At 36.3% G+C, this 20,796-nt stretch overlaps 1 protein-coding gene across 7 annotated transcripts in view; it reads left to right on the top strand.

Annotated features, from left to right (window-relative positions):
* Trl (Trithorax-like) overlaps nucleotides 1-20,796 on the top strand; it is a 66,440-nt gene that overhangs the window by 37,214 nt on the left and 8,430 nt on the right. For 6 of the 7 annotated variants that reach the window (XM_073986572.1, XM_073986571.1, XM_073986573.1 and 3 more), the window contains 5 exons: nucleotides 4,377-4,610; nucleotides 4,682-4,904; nucleotides 4,972-5,277; nucleotides 7,566-7,703; nucleotides 18,520-19,085. In XM_073986572.1, the coding sequence (XP_073842673.1) occupies nucleotides 4,377-4,610; nucleotides 4,682-4,904; nucleotides 4,972-5,277; nucleotides 7,566-7,703; nucleotides 18,520-19,085 (1,467 nt within the window). Of the gene's footprint in view, nucleotides 1-4,376; nucleotides 4,611-4,681; nucleotides 4,905-4,971; nucleotides 5,278-7,565; nucleotides 7,704-18,519; nucleotides 20,137-20,796 lie in introns of those variants that run through there. The other variant, XM_073986577.1, reaches the window with a different exon arrangement.

Below are 20,796 nucleotides of genomic sequence, written 5' to 3'. Positions count from 1 at the left end.
GTTGGCTACTCACAACTCACCGGTCCTCGGGCTGTGCTAGGAAGGTGGCTTTAGGAAAACTTGCCTCCTTTGTCGTGGTTTAGGGCTTCGGTTTTTCTTGTATGGTGGCTTATGACAACTCACCAGTGCTCGGAAGGTCCTCAGAAGGCGGCCTAAGGAAACTCGCCTTGTACGCCGTTCACACTCAGTCCGCACAATTTAATTTCCACTCTACTCACCTGGATTTTCTTTGACTTCACGTTGCTACTGCTTCACACGATTTCGCACGTACTAATCCTTCCTATAGGCTCGTCACTCCCTTTTTATAGGGCCATCAGACGCCAGCTGTAACATAACATCCTAAGGCCTACCGTACGAGTTGTTGTTTCTTGTTTACAAGTCCTACTTGTTTACATGTCCAACTTGTTTACGAGTCCGTCGTTCCCCAAAGTCAAAGCACACGAGTTGTTGCTACTTGTTTTCCTAGTCCGACGTACCCAGGAGTCCAAGCACGTTAGTTGTTGCTACTTGTTTACGAGTCTGGCTTGTTTACAAGTCCGACGTACCCAGAAGTCCAAGCATGTTAGTTGTTGCTACTTGTTTACAAGTCCTACGTACCCAGGAGTCGAGGCACGTTAGTTGTTGCTACTTGTTTACGAGTCTGGCTTGTTTACAAGTCCGACGTACCCAGGAGTCCATGCACGTTTGGTTGGATGTTGTTGACTCCAATGCAGATGTTGAGGCGATCGACATTAATCTTAGTGTCGCTGCTAGGACAACGGCATGTTGTTTTTCAATTTCATCGATGACACCCAGAACCTACCCAGGCAACATAAACGCAAAGTATTCTTTTTTGAATTCAATTATCGATGTATAATTCACTTATAAATGTAATAACACTTTACATACAATTAGAAAATATCATATTGTGAGCCGGAAACGAGGACCGACCTCCGGCGTCACAGTTTTGTGTTGGGCGTTGAGAAAAAACGACAACAACAGGGCGACACTAAAGCCTAGCGTTTATCTGTTTGCCGGTATATATTTCAAATGAATTTGAATTTTTCGGCATCATGCCCAACAGTGTAAAAACGGCCAAAAACGACACAAAACTTTACCCAAACGTTGGATGTGTTTTCAGCTTTAGACCCATTCTATTTTAAACAGACTTTGGCAAACTTCAACTTTCTTCTTTCTTGACTTTATTTGGATTGATTCATCTCTTTTGCCTTCAGCACCCTCGACTGTGGGGGGATTCTTCTCTTTGAAGAGGGAGTTGAAGTAAAGAAAGGTTAATCCTTCGCGGGGCCTTCAGTCATGCCACTATTGCTACTTATTTGTCCTTAGGGGCATTGCCAAACTTCAACCTTCTTCTTCATTCTTGACTTTATTTGGATTGATTCATCTCTTTTGATTTTTATCATTTCTTCAATTTAAATTGTTTACCCGGGGTTCTTTAGATGAAATCGTTCTATGCAAAGAACTTATTTGTGCCCATCTCATCTAAAACGGACTTTGGAAAATTTTTTATCTGTAGATAAACATTGCCTTCCACTGGCCTTCGCATTTTAATGTCGAACACATTTCTTGAATTTTTCCCAACATTTTAAAATGTTTACCATCAATAGGCCTAGATTTAGTTCCATGTTATCTAAAACGGGCATTGGAAGACATTTCTATCTCCAGAATTCGTCTTATAACAATCTATCACAGCAGTCCTGTTTTTTTTCGGCTTCTCTAGGTGAAAAATCTTCTGGGTCTTCTAAACATTACATTGCACTGATCTTCTTCGCATTCTACTTCCCTTTAAAATTCTTCAATTCAACATTTCTGTCAACAATTTTTAATTTTTTACCTGCAATAGATCTTCATTTAGTTTCATTCTTCTATGGCTATTTTCACAGGTGGTCTTCTTCTTCCACTGCCTTTTACATTTCTTCAATTTAAAAATGTTTACCCACCTTATTACATTACCCACCTTTATTTAACTGCCTTACTCTACGACCAAACATCAATGAATGGTTATTGTTGTTGAGAATTTAACATTTTTACCATCAATAGGGTAGATTTAGTTCCATGTTATCTAAAACGGGCATTGGTAGACATTTCTATCTCCAGAATACCTATTCGTCTTATAACAATCTATCACAGCAGTCCTGTTTTAGGGCCTCTTTAGGTGAAAATCTTCTGGGGATCTTTCAGTTCTTCTAAACATTGCCTTGCACTGGTCTTCTTTGCATTCTACTTCCCTTTACAATTCTTCAATTTAACATTTCTGCCAGCAATTTTTAATTTTTTTACCTGCAATAGACCTTCATTTAGTTTCATTCTTTTATGGATATTTTCACAGGTCTTCTTCTTCCACTGCCTTTTACATTTCTTCAATTTAAAAATGTTTACCCACCTTATTACATTACCCACCTTCATTTAACTGCCTTACTCTACGACCAAACATGAATGAATGGTTATTGTTGTTGAGAAATGCATGTTTTGGTTTGTCTGCCCCAAACACAGCGAGCGCATCACTTTCCAATTCTCATTAGTATTTTTGACACTGCCTGCCGTTGTTGTTGCTCTGACGTTGCGTTAATGCATACTGTTGTTGGCTTCAAAGCACAACACAGCACACGCTTTCAAACCAGAAACTCACAATAAAATTTCACAAGGAGAAACTTTGTTGTGTTGTTTACTTCCGCTCAGAGTTTATTAACCCCCAGGAAAGAAAAAAGAGTGATGTTGTTGCTGCCACAGCTTAGTAGTTGCTTTGGATTCCAATGTGTGTAAACATTGCATTTTTCCCTATTGTTTTTCTTTATGTTTCGTTTTTTTTCACCTCTTGCTTTTTGTCTTTCACTCTTCTATGGGTTATGGAGGTTTTATTTTTCTTCTTCTTCTGTCTCTGGGTTTTCCTCTTCTCCACAGAAAAACTAGATTTCTACAGCTCTTCTCTAGATTTCATGGTGGTACTCTTGACTGGTCATTGTCGTGACGGTTCTAGTCGTCGGGTGGGAGTAACTTAAACTATGTGTGAGTTTGTTCTTCTACCAACTTTTCCTTCTCCGACATGCCAATATTAAAAATAAAAATTCAATGGCGGCACTCTGAGTTGATGGAGGTTAATTTTTTTTTTTTGTTTTTAGGAAGGAGCATCTTGCTCCACTCAATTCACACAATAATCTCCCACCCCCTTTCATCATCAAACACCAAAATCTCACTGTTTTTCTTTTCTCCTTTTTTATAATGGCTTAGTTTCGTTATTGTCAAGTTCTCATTCTTCTTCCATAGAAAACTCAGAGCAATAAAGCAAACCAAAATATTTAATTATCTCAGATTTATAGTTGTTTTATTTTTGGTGTGGAGAGTAGAGTAGTTAACGGTACTGGTGCTGCATGGGATTCGTGTTGTTGTTGCTGCTGTTGTCAGTGAGTACCTTTCAATATTTAATGACCAAAGAGAAGAGGGGTGGGGGGTCATTTCTCTGCAGGTGTGCTTTTGTTGCATTTATGCCTTTGGGGATTTTTGTTAAATCGACGGCCGTGTCATGTGTGTGCATGCCGCCGTCGCCTCTGTGTGCGTGGATATGATCTCTTCTTTATTTTCTGGCCCATTGCTCTCGTTTTTTTATTTATTTAATTGCTATTGGGAATTTACATTTACATTAAATCAGTGTCAACATATCTCAACATACTCACGTTGGAGATATACTCTCCTCATTGTGCCACCAAAAAAAGATACTATGTGACAGACGGTGGCTCTGAGTTTTTATAAAATTTGATACAAAATATGGGACAAAAATGCCGGTAGTATCTCTCTGAGTACGTGTGTGTGTGAATTGCTTTTGTTTACAAAAATTTTTGGCGGGAAATTCTTTAACATGACACTTGTACTTTGGCAACCAAAACAATTTAAGTTTGTTTTAGGGCCACCTCTTGGATTGATTTGAGATTTTTACCATTGATAGCCCTTCCTATGCTGAACACAACGATATACACAAATTTTGGCGGGAAATTCTTCAACATGACACAAAAACAATTTTAGTTTTTTTTTGGGGACACCTCCTGGATTGATTTGAGATTTTTTTTACCATTGCTAGCCCTTTCTATGCTGAAAACAACGATATACACAAATTTTGGCGGGAAATTCTTCAACAAGACACTTCACTTTGGGAACAAATAATGACTTAAGTTTCGTTTAGGGATTCCCCTTGGATTGGTTGGAAATTTTTGCCGTAGGTAGTCTTTTTCTGTGCTGAGCACAGCGGTATCGATTTATATTGGCGGAGTTTCCATAGTTCCAACATATGGCCCTCGGAAATTATTTTCTTAACTTTTTTGTACTTTAAACCACTTTTTCCTCAACCAAAATAATATTTTAACCATTTTCTTTCTTTCTTTTAGAACACCCCCTGCAAGCATCCGGTAGTCATGTTGGCCGGTGTCAATGCCAACGATTTGGAGGCATTGCTGGAATTTGTCTATCGTGGTGAGGTTAGTGTCGATCATGCCCAATTACCATCACTGTTGCAGGCAGCACAATGTTTGAATATACAAGGACTGGCGCCACAAACTGTGACCAAAGACGACTATACGCATTCGATACAATTGCAGCACATGATACCCCAACATCACCATGTAAGATTAAAATACTTTTCCTTTCAAATCTTTCTCATACTAATAATCCCCCCCCCATCTCTTCTCTCTAGGAACAAGAACAATTGATTGCCACCATTGCCACTGCACCCCAACAAACGGTACATGCACAAGTTGTTGACGACATACACCAGGCTGGACAAATTTTGCAAACGACCACACAGACGACTCAAGGCGGACAACAGCAAACCATTGTGACCACAGATGCTACCAAGGATGTTATTCAACAATACTTACCGGCTCGTAAACGTAAACCCAGAACGAATAAAAAGTCACGTAGGTCACAATAATAGAATCTCTTCCACTTGAAGAAATTTAAAAATGTTCTCTTTTTGTTGTATAGCCACTGCTCCAAAAATCACTAAAGTTGAAGGCATGGAAACAATCATTAGTACCCCGACAACATCTCACACAACCACTACGGTCCAGACAACACAACAACAGCAGCAACAGGTCCAACAGCAACAACAACAGCAGCAACAACAAATCGAAAATGGTAACGATGGCACAATGATCACCTCAACACCGATTATCAAGAGTGAAGTTACCAAGGTTGAGACAATTGTTATGGATCCGAATACAAGTGGTGAAATTAGCATTTCAACACCCGGCAAAACTGGCAAACGTACTAAGAATTTGAGTGGAGAGAGTAAGTAATCCCAAAACGCTTCATTTAGACCGTCTAAAAATATTAACTACGTTGTTTGGATAACGTAAATACATTATCTACGATATTTGGATAACTTAGATATCTTATTCATGTTATTTGGATAATGTAGATACATTATCCACGTTGTTTTCATAACATAGATACATTATCCACAATATCTGGAGAACGTAGATACATTATCCACGTTATTTGGATAAGATATATACATTATCCACGTTGTTTGGATAACGTGGGTATATCCCAAAGCTATTTGGATGATGAAGATACATTATCCACGATGTTTGGATAACGTCAATATACTATCCACGTTATTTGGATGACGTAGATACATTTCCAAGCTATTTCGACATTGTATATACATTATCCACGATATTTGGATAACTTAGGTACATTAGCCATGTTATTTAGACAACGTACATACGTCATTTGGATGACGTAGATACATTATACACGTTATTTGGTTAACGTAGATACATTATCCACGTTATTTTGATAACCAAGATACATTATCCACAATACCTGGAGAACGTAGATACATTATCCACGTTATTTGTATAACGTAGATACATTATCCACGTTGTTTGGATAACGTAGGTATATCTCCAAGCTATTTGGATGATGTAGATACATTATCCACGATGTTTGGATAAAGTCGGTATACTATCCACCTTATTTGGATGACGTACATGCATTATCCACGTTATTTGGATAACGTAGATACATTATCCAAGTTATTTGGATGATTTGATTCTTTATCTAAACTATTTGGTATATCCAAGCTATTTGGATAACGTTAACACATTATCCACGATATATTGATAGCGTAGATACATTATCTATGTTATTTGGATAACGTATATACATTATCTACGTTATTTGGATAACGTTGATAAATTATCCACGTTATTTGGATAACGTACGATACATTATCCACGTGATATGGACAACGTAGATACATTATCCACGTTATTTCGATAACGTTGGTACATTATCCACGTTATTTGGATATCATAGATATATTCCAAGCTATTTGGATAGCGTAGCTACATTATCTAAGTTATTTCGTAAACACAGATACATCATTCAAGTTATTTGGATAACGTAGATACATTATCCACGTTATTTGGATTACGTAAATACAGTATCCACGTTATGTGGATAATAGATACATTATTCACTTTATTTGGATAACGTAGATACAATTTCCGCTTTATTTGGATAACGTAGATACATTATCCACGTTACTTGGATAACGTAGATACATTATCCATCTTACTTAGATAACCTATATACATTATCCACGTTATGTGGATGACGTAGATACAGTATCTACGTTACAGGATAAAATAGATACATTATCCACGTTAGTTGGATGACGTAGATACATTTCAAATCTATTTGGATAACACAGATAAATTATCCACCTTATTTGGATAACGTAGATACATTGTCCACGTTATTTGGATAACGTAGATACATTATCCACGTTACTTGGATAACGTAGATACATTATACACGTTATTTATATAACCTAGATACATTATCCACTTTATGTGGATGACGTAGATACATTATCTACGTTATTGAATAATATAGATAAATTATCCACGTTATTTAGATTACGTAGATACATTAACCACGTTAGTTGGATGACGTAGATACATTTCAAATCTATTTGGATAACATAGATAAATTATCCACCTTATTTGGATACCGTAGATACATTATCCACGTTATTTGGATAACGTAGATAAATTATCCACGTTATTTGGATAACGTAGATACATTATCCACGTTACTTGGATAACGTAGATACATTATCCACGTTATTTAGATAACCTAGATACATTATCCACGTTATGTGGATGACGTAGATACATTATCTACGTTACTGGATAATATAGATACATTATTATTATATAGATACAATTTCCGCTTTATTTGGATAACGTAGATACATTATCCACGTTACTTGGATAACGTAGATACATTATCCATCTTACTTAGATAACCTATATACATTATCCACGTTATGTGGATGACGTAGATACAGTATCTACGTTACAGGATAAAATAGATACATTAACATTTCAAATCTATTTGGATAACATAGATAAATTATCCACCTTATTTGGATAACGTAGATACATTATCCACGTTATTTTGATAACGTAGATACATTATCCAAGTTTAGCGTGGACCTTTAGCGACCTTTCTGAACATTTTTTATAATCATCTTCCCTACCTCTCTCTCACACTCTTTTCAGAACCTCGTTCCCGATCACAATCTGAACAACCGGCCACCTGTCCCATCTGTTATGCCGTTATACGTCAATCACGTAACTTGCGTCGTCACTTGGAACTCAGACATTTTGCCAAACCCGGTGTTAAAAAGGAAAAGAAAAGTAAGTCAGGTGGTGGTAATGGAAGCGGCACCGGTGCCGATCTAGATGGATCTAGTGAAGGCCTTAATGGTAACAATTCAACAATGTTAGGTTCAACGACAATGACCAGTGGCGATACTAGTGTTATATTAGATAATACCCAGACAACAGTAGTAGGTGGTGGAAATAACGGCGGCGTGAATGCTTTAGTCACAGCTGTGAGTAATGCGATACCCATGAATACAACAACAACAGCGGTAACAAGTGGTGGTACACCGATAATTGTGGGTAATACAATAACACAATTGCCGGTACTTAAACAAGAGCCAGGAGCTGGTAATAATGGTACAACAACAACAATAACCACAACCGCTGGTGGTTGTATAGTGGGTACGGCAACAGCTCAACAGGTGGTGACTAATGCAGGAAATCAAGGTCAAATGCAAAATGTTATACACATAGTAAGCGAAGAAGTTTATCAGCAGCAACAGCAGCAGCAACAACAGCAGCAGCAACAGCAACAACAACAGCAGCAGCAACAGCATCAACAACAGCAGCAATAATCCTAAATACCGCCGAGTACACACGCACCCACCCACACACACACAGAAAATCTTTGTTTAATTTTTAGTTTATCACCTGCTCAACGTCATCATCAATCTTTTTTGTTCGTTATCAACTTCATTATCATGCATTCCTTTGATAACATCATTTGTTACTTTTTCTTAACTTCTTCCATTGCATCTCTAGTTGCAATTTATGTTTTTTTTGCCGTCTTTTCCGTCTGCTTTTCTTCTTCTTCTTTTAACAATGCCAAACAAAAGTTTGACAACAAATCTCTTAACAAAAACGAAGCGCTTCAAAGCAATTCCTTTAAGTTTTTTCTTTATAATTTTTTTCTTATTTTTATATCTTATTTTTATTTTTTTTTTGTATATATAAAATTATTCTTAAATATAAATTAAATTTTAACTAATTTTATTTGTAAAATTTTTCAACAGCAAAAAATTATTTTTAAGTTTTTCTGATAAAAGAAAAAAAGTTGTAGAAAGCAGGGGTTTCAAATGGAATAGCAGTTTTAAAACGATTGTAAAATATTATTATGTCTCTTTGAAGAATCTCCTCATGATGGTTCTCTGGAGATGCATAGTAAATTTTCGAGTTTCGAGCATCTTTTCTATGGTAGAATTACCTAAGGCGGAGCCACAAAAGTTTAACCGTTAATAGTCGCCATTAGAAATGGTTCTTCTACTCTACAAAAGATGAACTAATATTTAAAATTGTTGATAGTTTTAGTGTAATTTTTTTAATTGTTTTTGACAGTTTACAATTTAAATTGCTCTAGCATTGACTAATCAGTTGTCGTCCCCCATTTCCCTTTTAAACATATATTAAAAGGCCCCTTAAAATTTTCCAACCCATGTTAGATTAAGTTTTCATCTTTTTCAGGCATAAAATCCAAGTTTTCAGTTTTTGTGTATTCACAGACCCACAATAGAATCTTGTGACGAATGTTTTTGTAGAATATACAAAATCTCAATGACAGCTTTTTAGACAAGTTTCGAGCCTTTTTCGTTGCCAACTAAGGTTAGGTTTTCTACTTTTTCGGGCACAAAAACTAAGCTTTCGGTTTTTGCATATTCACAGACCACCAGTAGAATCTTGTGACGAGTGTTTTTGTAGAATATACAAAATCTCCATGACAACATTTTAGGCGAGTTTTGAGTCTTTTTTTTAAAGCCTCCAAAAAAATTCCTACAAAAGCTTAAGTGTCTCATTAAGTTTTCATTACATTTTTGACATTTATGTTGGTGTTTGTGCTCTGGTTTCTTCAGAGGTCACTAGTAAAATTTTGTGGAGAACATTTTTATAATATATATCAAAGAGCTATAAATCGGTCTTAGGCGTATTTTTAAGCTTTTTGGAAATTCTTCAAAAATAACTTATTATGCGTGTTTTGTATCTCCTACATTTCATAAACATTTTTGGCATTATAATCAAGATTCGAGTCTTGATATATCCTAGGACCCCTAATAGAACTTTGTGGAGAATATTTTTGTAGAATATAGTGAAACGATATTACCACGCTTAAGGCATGTTTTTAAGACTTTTCAAAAAATCGAACTAAAATACTATTTCAAGCAGTTTGAGAACCACTGTACTTTAACTCTCTTTTTGATATTTATGTTCAGTTTTGGTCTTTACTGTACTCAGAGACAACTCGTAGAATTTTATGGCAAACATTATTGTAGAATATGTCAAAAGGCTATTGGCCCGTTTTAAGACTTTCAAAAATCGTCCAAAAATACACCCATACGTTGTTTAGTGTTTCTTGTATTTTAGCCACTTTCTTGGTGTATTTATGTTTGGTTTTGAGCATTGATATATTCAGTGGGCCCTAGTAGAATTTTATGGAGAACGTATTTGTAGAATGTGCGAAAAAGCTATCAGCCCGTTTTAGCCATATTTTAAGGCCTTTTCAAAGATCGTCAAAAAATGCTGCTTTAATGCCGTTTTTGCCACTCTTGTACTTTTGCCACTTTTTTGACATTCAAGTTTAGTTTTGAGATTTGGTATATTTGGAGACCCCCTCTAGAATACAATGGCGAACATTTTTGTAAAATATTCTGAAACGTTATTTTTCCGTTTTAGCCATGTTTTAGGCTCTTTCAAAACATAACAAAAATGCGCCTTTAGTTTCTTTTAAAACTCCTTCAACTTTTTGACATTTGTGTTCAGTTTTAAGCATTGGTATATTCTGAGACTCCTAGTAGAATACCATGGGGAGCATTTTTGTAGAATATACCAAATACGATAGTAAACCGTTTTAGCCATGTTTTAAGCCCTTTGAAAAAGCAATAAAACAATACAGTGTTCTAATTTTACCAGAGTGTTGAACGTTTCTGTTCCATTTTAAGCTTTGGTGTATTCGGAGAGCCATGGTAGAATTTTACGAAAATATCGTAGAAGGTTCTGAAATGCTATTAGTGTGTTTTAGAGGCCTAAAAGTTGTTTCAAAAGCGTTTAAACATGTCTTTGGCTTGAGAAAAAATATTCCTTACGTTGCTATCATTTTCAGGTATTTAGGTACGGTTTTGAGTTTAGCAACCATCGGGAACCCCCCTTAGAATTCTCTGAAGAACATTTTTCTAGAACATTGTGACTCTCAAAAACTCCTTTTAAGTGGTGTTTTTAAGGTTTATCAAAAGGTTTCCTTAAAAACTACTTTTAGAAAATACGCCTTACGATTTCATTCTTATCGGGCAATTTGGTTCGGTTTTGAGTTTGGTAATCTTTAGGGACCCCCCATAGAATTCTCTAACGAACATTTTTGTAGAACATTGTGACTCTCAAAAACTCCGTTTAAGTGGCGTTTTTAAGGTTTATCGAAAGGTTTCCTTAAAAACTACTTATAGAAAATACGCTTTACGATTTCATTCTTATCGGGCATTTTAGTTCGGTTTTGAGTTTGGTAATCTTTATGGACCCCCCTTAGAATTCTCTGGAGAACATTTTTGTAGAACATTGTGACTCTCAAAAACTCCGTTTAAGTGGTGTTTCTAAGGTTTATCAAAAGGTTTCCTTAAAAACTACTTATAGAAAATACGCTTTACGGTTTCATTATTATCGGACATTTAGGTTCGGTTTTGAGTTTGCTAATCTTTAGGGACCCCCCTTAGAATTCTCTAACGAACATTTTTGTAGAACATTGTGACTCTCAAAAACTCCGTTTAAGTGGCATTTTTAAGGTTTATCGAAAGGTTTCCTTAAAAACTACTTATAGAAAATACGCTTTACGATTTCATTATTATCGGGCATTTTGGTTCGGTTTTGAGTTTGGTAATCTTTAGGTACCCCCCATAGAATACTCTAACGAACATTTTTGTAGAACATTGTGACTCTCAAAAACTCCGTTTAAGTGGTGTTTTTAAGGTTTATCAAATGGTATTCTAAAAAACTACTTATAAATAATACGCTTTACGATTTCATTCTTATCGGGCATTTTGGTTCGGTTTTCAGTTTGGTAATCTTTAGGTACCCCCCATAGAATACTCTAACGAACATTTTTGTAGAACATTGTGACTCTCAAAAACTCCGTTTAAGTGGAGTTTTTAAGGTTTATCAAAAGGTATTCCAAAAAAACTACTTATAAAAAATACGCTTTAGGATTTCATTGTTATCGGGCATTTTGGTTCGGTTTTGAGTTTGGTAATCTTTAGGGACCCCCCTTAGAATTCTCTGAATAACATTTTTGTAGAACTTTGTGACTCTCAAAAACTCCGTTAAGGTGGAGTTTTTAAGGTTTATCAAAGTGTATTCCAAAAAACTACTTATAAAAAATACGCTTTAGGATTTCATTATTATCGGACATTTATATTCGGTTTTGAGCTTGGTAATCTTCAGGGACCCCCCTTAAAATTCTCTGAAGAACATTTTTGTAGAACATTGTGACTCTCAAATACTCCGTTTAAGTGGTGTTTTAAGGTTTATCGAAAGGTTTTCTTAAAAACTACTTACAGAAAATACGCTTTACGATTTCATTCTTATCGGGCATTTTGGTTCGGTTTTGAGTTTGGTAATCTTTAGGTACCCCCATAGAATACTCTAACGAACATTTTTGTAGAACATTGTGACTCTCAAAAACTCCGTTTAAGTGGTGTTTTTAAGGTTTATCGAAAGGTTTCCTTAAAAACTACTTATAGAAAATACGCTTTACGATTTCATTATTATCGGGCATTTAGGTTCGGTTTTGAGTTTAGCAACCTTCGGGGACCCCCCTTAGAATTCTCTGAAGAACATTTTTCTAGAACATTGTGACTCTCAAAAACTTCGTTTAAGTGGTGTTTTAAAGGTTTATCAAAAGGTATTCTAAAAACACTACTTAGAAAAAATACGCTTTACGATTTCATTATTATCGGGCATTTAGGTTCGGTTTTGAGTTTGGTAATTTTTAGGGACCCCCTTAGAATTCTCTAACGAAGATTTTTGTAGAACATTGTGACCAGCCAAAATATCGTTTTAATGGTGTTTTAAAACTTTTTTGAGAAGCTACCAAATATACATACCTATCTCAATATTCGGAATGCCAACATTATTGGCCTTCCCTCCAGACTTGTAGACTACGTTTTGAGTGTCGTTGTATTCAGAGACCTATAGTGAAATATTGTGCTGAATATTTTTGTAGAATATTTTGACCAATAAAAATGCAGCTTTTCCAAAAACTTTAAAAAAATTACAGGGCATAGCATATATAGTAGTAGTAAAGTCGTTCCCAAAAATATTAAATTTTCTCAAACAACCTCTCATTAAGGTAGTTTTCATTGGCATTGAAACCACACCACAATATTTTCCATTCATAACCTCACTTTTCGAAAATGTTTTTTTTCCATCCATAATGTATATAAGAGTATAGATTTCAGTTCTTCAAAATTGTAATAAATCTCAATAAGTTTTTCTGTATTCCTGAGAGGCCTTACCTTACCTTTAAACTTGAAACATTTATTTTGGACATAACCTAACTCTTGGAAAATTGTCATAAACTAATTGCAGAGTAGAATAGCATCTTCATACATAAAATTTAACCCATCACTGCCATATTTTTTCTACTACAGTGGTACTTAAATGAAGGAATGTCCCTAAAAATGTTTCTTCAGACATAACCTCACTTTACGAAAATGTTTAAAAAAATGTTCGAAACAAATATTTTGTGTTTTAAATGATCGCTCATTACAGTGGGTTTGTACTCATACTATTTTCAGGACGTTTCATAATAATTTTTTTCCATAACCTCACTTTCCAAAAATGTTTTTTAAGTTCCAAACTTTATATTGATTGATTACTAAAAGATAAACAGACGTGAGTTTTAAGATATGAGCTGACTTGGATAATTGTACAGAACTGAATTTTTATAAACAATAGGAAATCAGTCTTTGTAGTTAACTAAAGGGTAGCCTCTTTGTAGACCAATAGAGAATATAAAAAAGGATCAATGCATCCGGCTAATTTATTAGATTATAAGAAGAAACTGAATCCAGATTGACAGACAGCAAAACATTTATTACTGGTTTCCTTGAGGCAACTAAAAGATTCAGTATGGAGCCTCAAAACTCTTCACAAAAACACCCTGGAAACCCTTCATTCTACAACTTTTTCAGACATATTATTGTAAAAATAAACCCTATAAATATTTATAATCTCATGTATTTTTTTAATTTTATTATAAAAGAGAATATAAAACAACAAAATAAAAAAATCAAAATTATTTAAATAATTTTGTTTTATATATTGTAAAGAGAGAGAGAGAAATACCCATTTAATTTCTTAAAAAAACACACAAATAAAAAAATTATTTTTTTTATATTTATTATTCATAAATTACATTTTAAATTTATTAGTTTTTATACATATTTTTATATTTCTATATATAAAAAAAATAATTTATAATTATAACTTTAGAAATACTTAATAATACACTTAATACTACTACATACAAATAGCGCTAACACAACAACAAACGTGAAAGTGAAACAAAAACAAATCTTTATAAATAAAGTGAACCATTATTAATGAAGGAAAAACCAAACCTTATTTGTTATGAGTTTGTATTTGTTGTTTCTTTTTTTTCTTGGTATTATTTTTTGTAACTATAGTTCTGAGAATATCATTTTGTAATAACTCAATTTTTTTTTCTGTAGTTAGATATTTCAGATATTTTATTTGAAACAAAAAAAAAAAACTGTTCAAATTTCTCCCAGACCCAGAAACCACCAAGTGGCCTCCCTAGAGCTTTTGTAACGAATTTAAAGTCCAACTTTGTTTCCCCTATTCTGTTTTGTTGTTTATTTTCTACTTCTCTAAACTACAAATTCATCACGATAAAGTTTGGTTTTTGTTTTGTTGTTTTGTTTTTGTTAAAGAACTATTTGTTAATTAATTGAATACACCACACAAAACAAAAATATTAAAAAAAATATTAATTATAAATATTGTAAACAAATTTTGTAATTCTAACCTCATTTCATATCGAACACACACACTCACACATTCCCTAATCAACATACATTCCATTCCAATAACCATTTCTCCTAACGTGGTGCGTGCGCTGTGTTGCTGATAAACTTCCGCGATGAATTTGTAGTTTTGTGAAAGAAGAAAAAAAAGGGACATTTTGCATTCGGACATAACCCTACTTTTAAAAGGAACAAAAGGGAGTCGTTAAAGACGACTTTATAAACCAAGGACTTTATAGACGACAAAAAGAAGTCATTATAGACGAGAAAAAGAGATCCTTTAAAGAAGTCCAAAGACGATTGGAAGCGAGTATTTATAGGCGAGCGAAAGGCAGTCCATAGATGAGCACAGAAGGGAGTTTTTATAGACGAGCGAAAGGGAGTTTTTATAGACCAGGGTAAGGGAATCTTTATATACCAGCGGAAGGGAGTCATTATAGACCAGCGAAAGGGAGTTTTTATAGACCAGCGAAAGAGAGTTTTTATAGACAAGTGTAAGGGAATCTCTATAAACGAGGGAAATGGAGTATTTATAAACGAGCGAAAGTCAGTCTTTGTAGACGAACCGAAGGAAATCTTTCGGTATTATTCTGAACGAAAATTCCCCGTGAGTTTTGTCTTTCAGAAGACCCCATACGGTGGTCTTTCATTCTATAGAAGCGCTCTAAGGCCACCGTGGGTGTCTTTTATAGCTTCGAAGACCACCGTAAAGGTCTTCTATAGCTTTGAAGACCACCGTAGAGGTCTTCTATAGCATCGAAGACCATCGTAGAGGTCATCTATATAGAGCACCGAAGACCACCGTAGTGGTTTTTATAACATCGAAGATGCTACTGAAGACCACTACAGTAGTCTTCGATGCCATAAAAGACCCCTGCAGCAAACTTCGATGCCATTGAAAACCCCTATTCTGATGTCCGATGTCATTCAAGACATCTACGGTGGTCTTCGATGCTATAAAAGACCTCTATGATGGTCTTCGATGCTATAGAAGACCCCTACGGTGGTCTATCATTCTATAGAAGCGCACTAAGGCCACCGTGGGGTCATTTATAGCTTCGAAGACCACCGTAGAGGTCATCTATAGCATCGAAGAGCACCGTAGAGGTCTTCTATAATATCGAAGACCATCGTAGAGGTCTTCTATAGCATCGAAGACCATCGTAGAGCTCATCTATAGCAACGAATACCATCGTAGAGCTCATCTATAGCATCGAAGACTACCGTAGAGGTCTTCTATAGCATCGAAGACCATCGTAGAGCTCATCTATAGCAACGAATACCATCGTAGAGCTCATCTATAGCATCGAAGACCACCGTGGGGGTCTTTTATAGCTTCGAAGACCACCGTAGAGGTCTTCCATAGCATCGAAGACCATCGTAGATGTCATGTATAGCATCGAAGACCACCGTAGAGGTCTTCTATTATATCGAAGACCATCGGAGAGGTCATCTATAGCATCGAAGACCACCGTAGAGGTCTTCTATAATATCGAAGACCATCGTAGAGGTCACCTATAGCATCGAAGACCATCGTAGAGGTCATCTATAGCATCGAAGAGCATCGTAGAGGTCATCTATAGCATCGAAGACCATCGTAGAGGTCGTCTATAGCATCGAAGACTACCGTAGAGGTCTTCTATAATATCGAAGACCATCGTAGAGGTCATCTATAGCATCGAAGACCATCGTAGAGGTCATCTATAGCATCGAAGACCATCGTAGAGGTCTTCTATAGCATCGAAGACCATCGTAGAGGTCTTCTATAACATCGAAGACCATCGTAGAGGTCTTCTATAGCATCGAAGACTACTGTAGAGGTCTTGTATAATATCGAAGACCATCATAGAGGTCATCTATAGCATCGAAGACCATCGTAGAGGTCTTCTATAGCATCGAAGACCATCGTAGAGGTCTTCTATAACATCGAAGACCATCGTAGAGGTCTTCTATAGCATCGAAGACTACTGTAGAGGTCTTGTATAATATCGAAGACCATCATAGAGGTCATCTATAGCATCGAAGACCATCGTAGAGGTCGTCTATAGCATCGAAGACTATCGTAGAGGTCTTCTATAATATCGAAGACCATCGTAGAGGTCATCTATAGCATCGAAGACCATCGTAGAGGTCTTCTATAGCATCGAAGACCATCGTAGAGGTCTTCTATAATATCGAAGACCATCGTAGAGGTCTTCTATAGCATCGAAGACCATCGAAGAGGTCTTCAATAATATCGAAGACCACCGTAGAGGTCTTCTATAATATCGAAGACCACCGTAGAGGTCATCTATAGCATCGAAGACCACCGTAGAGGTCTTCTATAGCATCGAAGATCACCGTGGGGGTCTTTTATAGCTTCGAAGACCACCGTAGAGGTCTTCCATAGCATCGAAGACCACCTTAGAGGTCTTCCATAATATCGAAGACCACCGTAGAGGTCATCTATAGCATCGAAGACCACCGTAGAGGTCTTCTATAGCATCGAAGACCACCGTAGAGGTCATCTATAGCATCGAAGACCTTCGTAGAGGTCATCTATAGCATCGAAGACCACCGTAGAGGTCATCTTTAGCATCGAAGACCACCGTAGAGGTCTTCTATAATATCGAAGACCACCGTAGAGGTCTTCTATAGCATCGAAGACTATCGTAGAGGTCATCTATAGCATCGAAGACTACCGTAGAGGTCATCTATAGCATCGAAGACCACCGTAGAGGTCTTCTATAATATCGAAGACCATCGTAGAGGTCTTCTATAGCATCGAAGACATTGTAGAGCTCATCTGTAGCATCGAAGACCACCTTAGAGATCTTCCATAATATCGAAGACCATCGTAGAGGTCATCTGTAGCATTGAGGACCACCGTACAGGTCTTCTATAATATCGAAGACCATCGTAGAGGTCTTCTATAGCATCGAAGACCATCGAAGAGGTCTTCTATAATATCGAAGACCACCGTAGAGGTCTTCTATAATATCGAAGACCACCGTAGAGGTCATCTATAGCATCGAAGACCACCGTAGAGGTCTTCTATAGCATCGAAGACCATCGTAGAGGTCATATATAGAATCGAAGACCACCGTAGAGGTCATATATAGCATCGAAGACCATCGTAGAGGTCATATATAGCATCGAAGACCACCTTAGATGTCTTCCATAATATCGAAGACCATCGTAGAGGTCATCTATAGCATTGAAGACCACCGTACAGGTCTTCTATAATATCGAAGACCATCGTAGAGGCCTTCTATAATATCGAAGACCATCGTAGAGGTCATCTATAGCATCGAAGACCACTGTAGAGGTCTTCTATCTATAGCATCGAAGACCATCGTAGAGGTCATCTATAGCATCGAAGACCACCGTAGAGGTCTTCTATAGCATCGAAGACCATCGTAGAGGTCATCTATCACCTTGGGCTTTTTTATAACATCGAAGATGCTACTGAAGACCACTACAGTAGTCTTCGATGCCATAAAAGACCCCTGCAGTGATCTTCGATGCCACTGAAAACCCCTATTCTGGTGTCCGATGTCATTCAAGGTCTCTACGGTGGTCTTCGATGCTATAAAAGACCTCTACGGTGGTCTTCGATGCCATATAAGACCCATACTGCAGACTTCGATGCCATATCAGACCCCTACGGTGGTCTTCTATTCTGTAGAACGTCTTCTATTCCCTAGAAATCCTCTCCGTTAGTCCCCGGCTTGACCGACCCCTATGTTGATCTTCTGTTGTTCCATCGTATCCGGTTCCTAGCGTTGACTCCATCCTCAACTTATGTTGGCATTCACTGACATTTTTCTTCTTTTTCCCCTTTTTAGCTCCCGGCAAGAAAACCGCAATGGCTGTGCCACCCGGTTCATCGAATGCTTCGGGTACATCCACAGTGACCACGACATCGGCGGTTAGTACTGTGCCGCAGGTACAATCGGTACAGTCGCTACACACTCTACAAACGGTGCAAGTGAAGAAGGATCCCGATGCACAAAATCAAGGACAACAAACAATGACAGTGACCACAACAACAACGGGCAATAATAATGGACAACAGCAGCAGCAACAACAGAATCAACAACAGCAGAACCAGCAACAACAAACCCAACAACAGGTGCAACAAGTTCAAGTTCAACAGACTCAACAAATACAACAACATCATATTATCGATCAATCGGGTAATATATCGACAACCACCACCACGACAACTGCAGGTCAGCAACAACAACAACAGCAAGCCCAACAGCAGCAGCAGCAACAACAGCAACAGAATCAACAACAGGCTCAACAAATTGTAACACAAACTGAAAATACCGATGGTACAACATCGCTATCCATTGCCCAGGTTCAGACATTGCCCTCAGGTCATCAAATTTTGGGCAATATTAATCAGGTGAATATGACTGAATACCAAACACATCCAACATTGTGATGTGATGGTGATGATGATGAAGGGAAGCACAAGAGTATGAGATGACAAATACTAAAACAACAACAACAACAAACACACAGACATAATTACAAATTAAACACCTACATACATATTTAACTCCTCTAAGACAATTTGCAACGCGGTGGGAAGGGCAAGGGGGAGGAAGTTTCTATTTCTTGGCTTTATTTACTTATTTTTCTTTCATTTAGATTTTAGAAATTAGAAATAAGTAAACAAAAAACAACTACTATCCCATTGTGCAATGTTAATATAGCAAAAAACTCCCAACTTTCCTCCCCCGCCCCCTTGAAGACCATTAATATAGCCCTTTTTTGTTATGGTTTGTTCTGTTTATTGGTAGTATAAATTCTAAACTAAGTTTTATACTAACAATTTATCTTTAATATCCCCCACCATACATCCCCCAGAATTTTATGTTAAAAACTTTCTTTTGGTTTGACTTAAAGAATTACAAATTTAAGAAATGAAATTTGGAAATTTATTTTTAAGCTTTTCTGTAGCATAATTTTATTAAAACAATTTTTGTTTGTAATCAAATTAATTTTTAAGTGCTTATTTTCCTTATCTTGTTCTCCTTACCACCACCCCCAACCCCCTAATAATAGTAGCAAACCTTTGTATTTGAAATTATTTACAATTTTTGGTATTGTATTTCTTATTTTTATGTTATTTTTGTTTTGGAAAAACGGCTTGTTTATCATGTAGAGCTTAAAGCTTCTTTCCCCTACCCAGTCAAAAGCCCACGACACCCCATACCCCACACTGAGGCCTTAACTCCTTTATACTTTACTCTGCTACCCCCTAGAAACCCCTCTATTTGTATGTAAATTGCTTTAAAACTGGTTTTAAGTTATCCTTATGTTAAATATATTTTACTTTTAATTATCTTTTTTTTCTTCTTCTTGTCTTTTCTCTATGAAAGAAAAAAACTTTTTGTTAGATGAATTTTGCAAAAACAAAAAATATATAAAATAGATAAAAAATTACAAAATTTTCTGTTGTCTTTTGTTTTTTTTCCTCTCTTTATTTCTGTAAAAATTTACTCAATTTTTAATGGAATCATTTGGTCTGTGCCAGAACTGCAAGAATATACTATTTTTTATTGTTTTTTTCGATAACATAAAGGAAAAATTGTTATTGTAGTAAAAAAATAGTAGCTTCTTCCAAGTTCCGGAACAGGCATATAGTAATATATTATAATTTTTATCTACTTTAGTGTTCTTCACATAACCTCACTTCAAGAATTGAGGTTATGGTAGGTGTTTTAAATATAAAATCAAATTAGTGTCTTTCAGTACTAAACGGAGTCTTTGTAGACGGCCGAAAGGGAATCCTTATAGACGACCAACAAGGAGCCGGTACAGACGTGCAAAAACCTGCCTTTATAGGCTAACGAAAAGTTCTTATAGGCGTTTGAAAAGGAATCTTTATTGACGGGCCAAAGGGAGTCTTTATAGACGGGCGTAAGGGAGTCTTTATAGAAGAGTGGAAGGGAGTTTTTATAAACGAGCGTAAGGGAGTCTTTATAGACGAACGAAAGGTAGTTTTTATAAACGAGACGAAGGAAGACTTTATAGGCGAGCGAAAGGAAATCCTTATGGACGAGCGGAAAGGAGTCATTACAGACCAGCGAAAGGGAGTTTTTATAGAC

This window comes from Musca autumnalis, unplaced genomic scaffold (genome assembly GCF_047663935.1).
Source record: "Musca autumnalis isolate F117 unplaced genomic scaffold, ASM4766393v1 scaffold_4, whole genome shotgun sequence".
In the NCBI taxonomy this organism is placed as follows: Eukaryota; Metazoa; Arthropoda; class Insecta; order Diptera; family Muscidae; genus Musca; species Musca autumnalis.
Note: the sequence above shows the minus strand (reverse complement) of the source record. Positions and strands in the feature narration are given on the sequence as shown.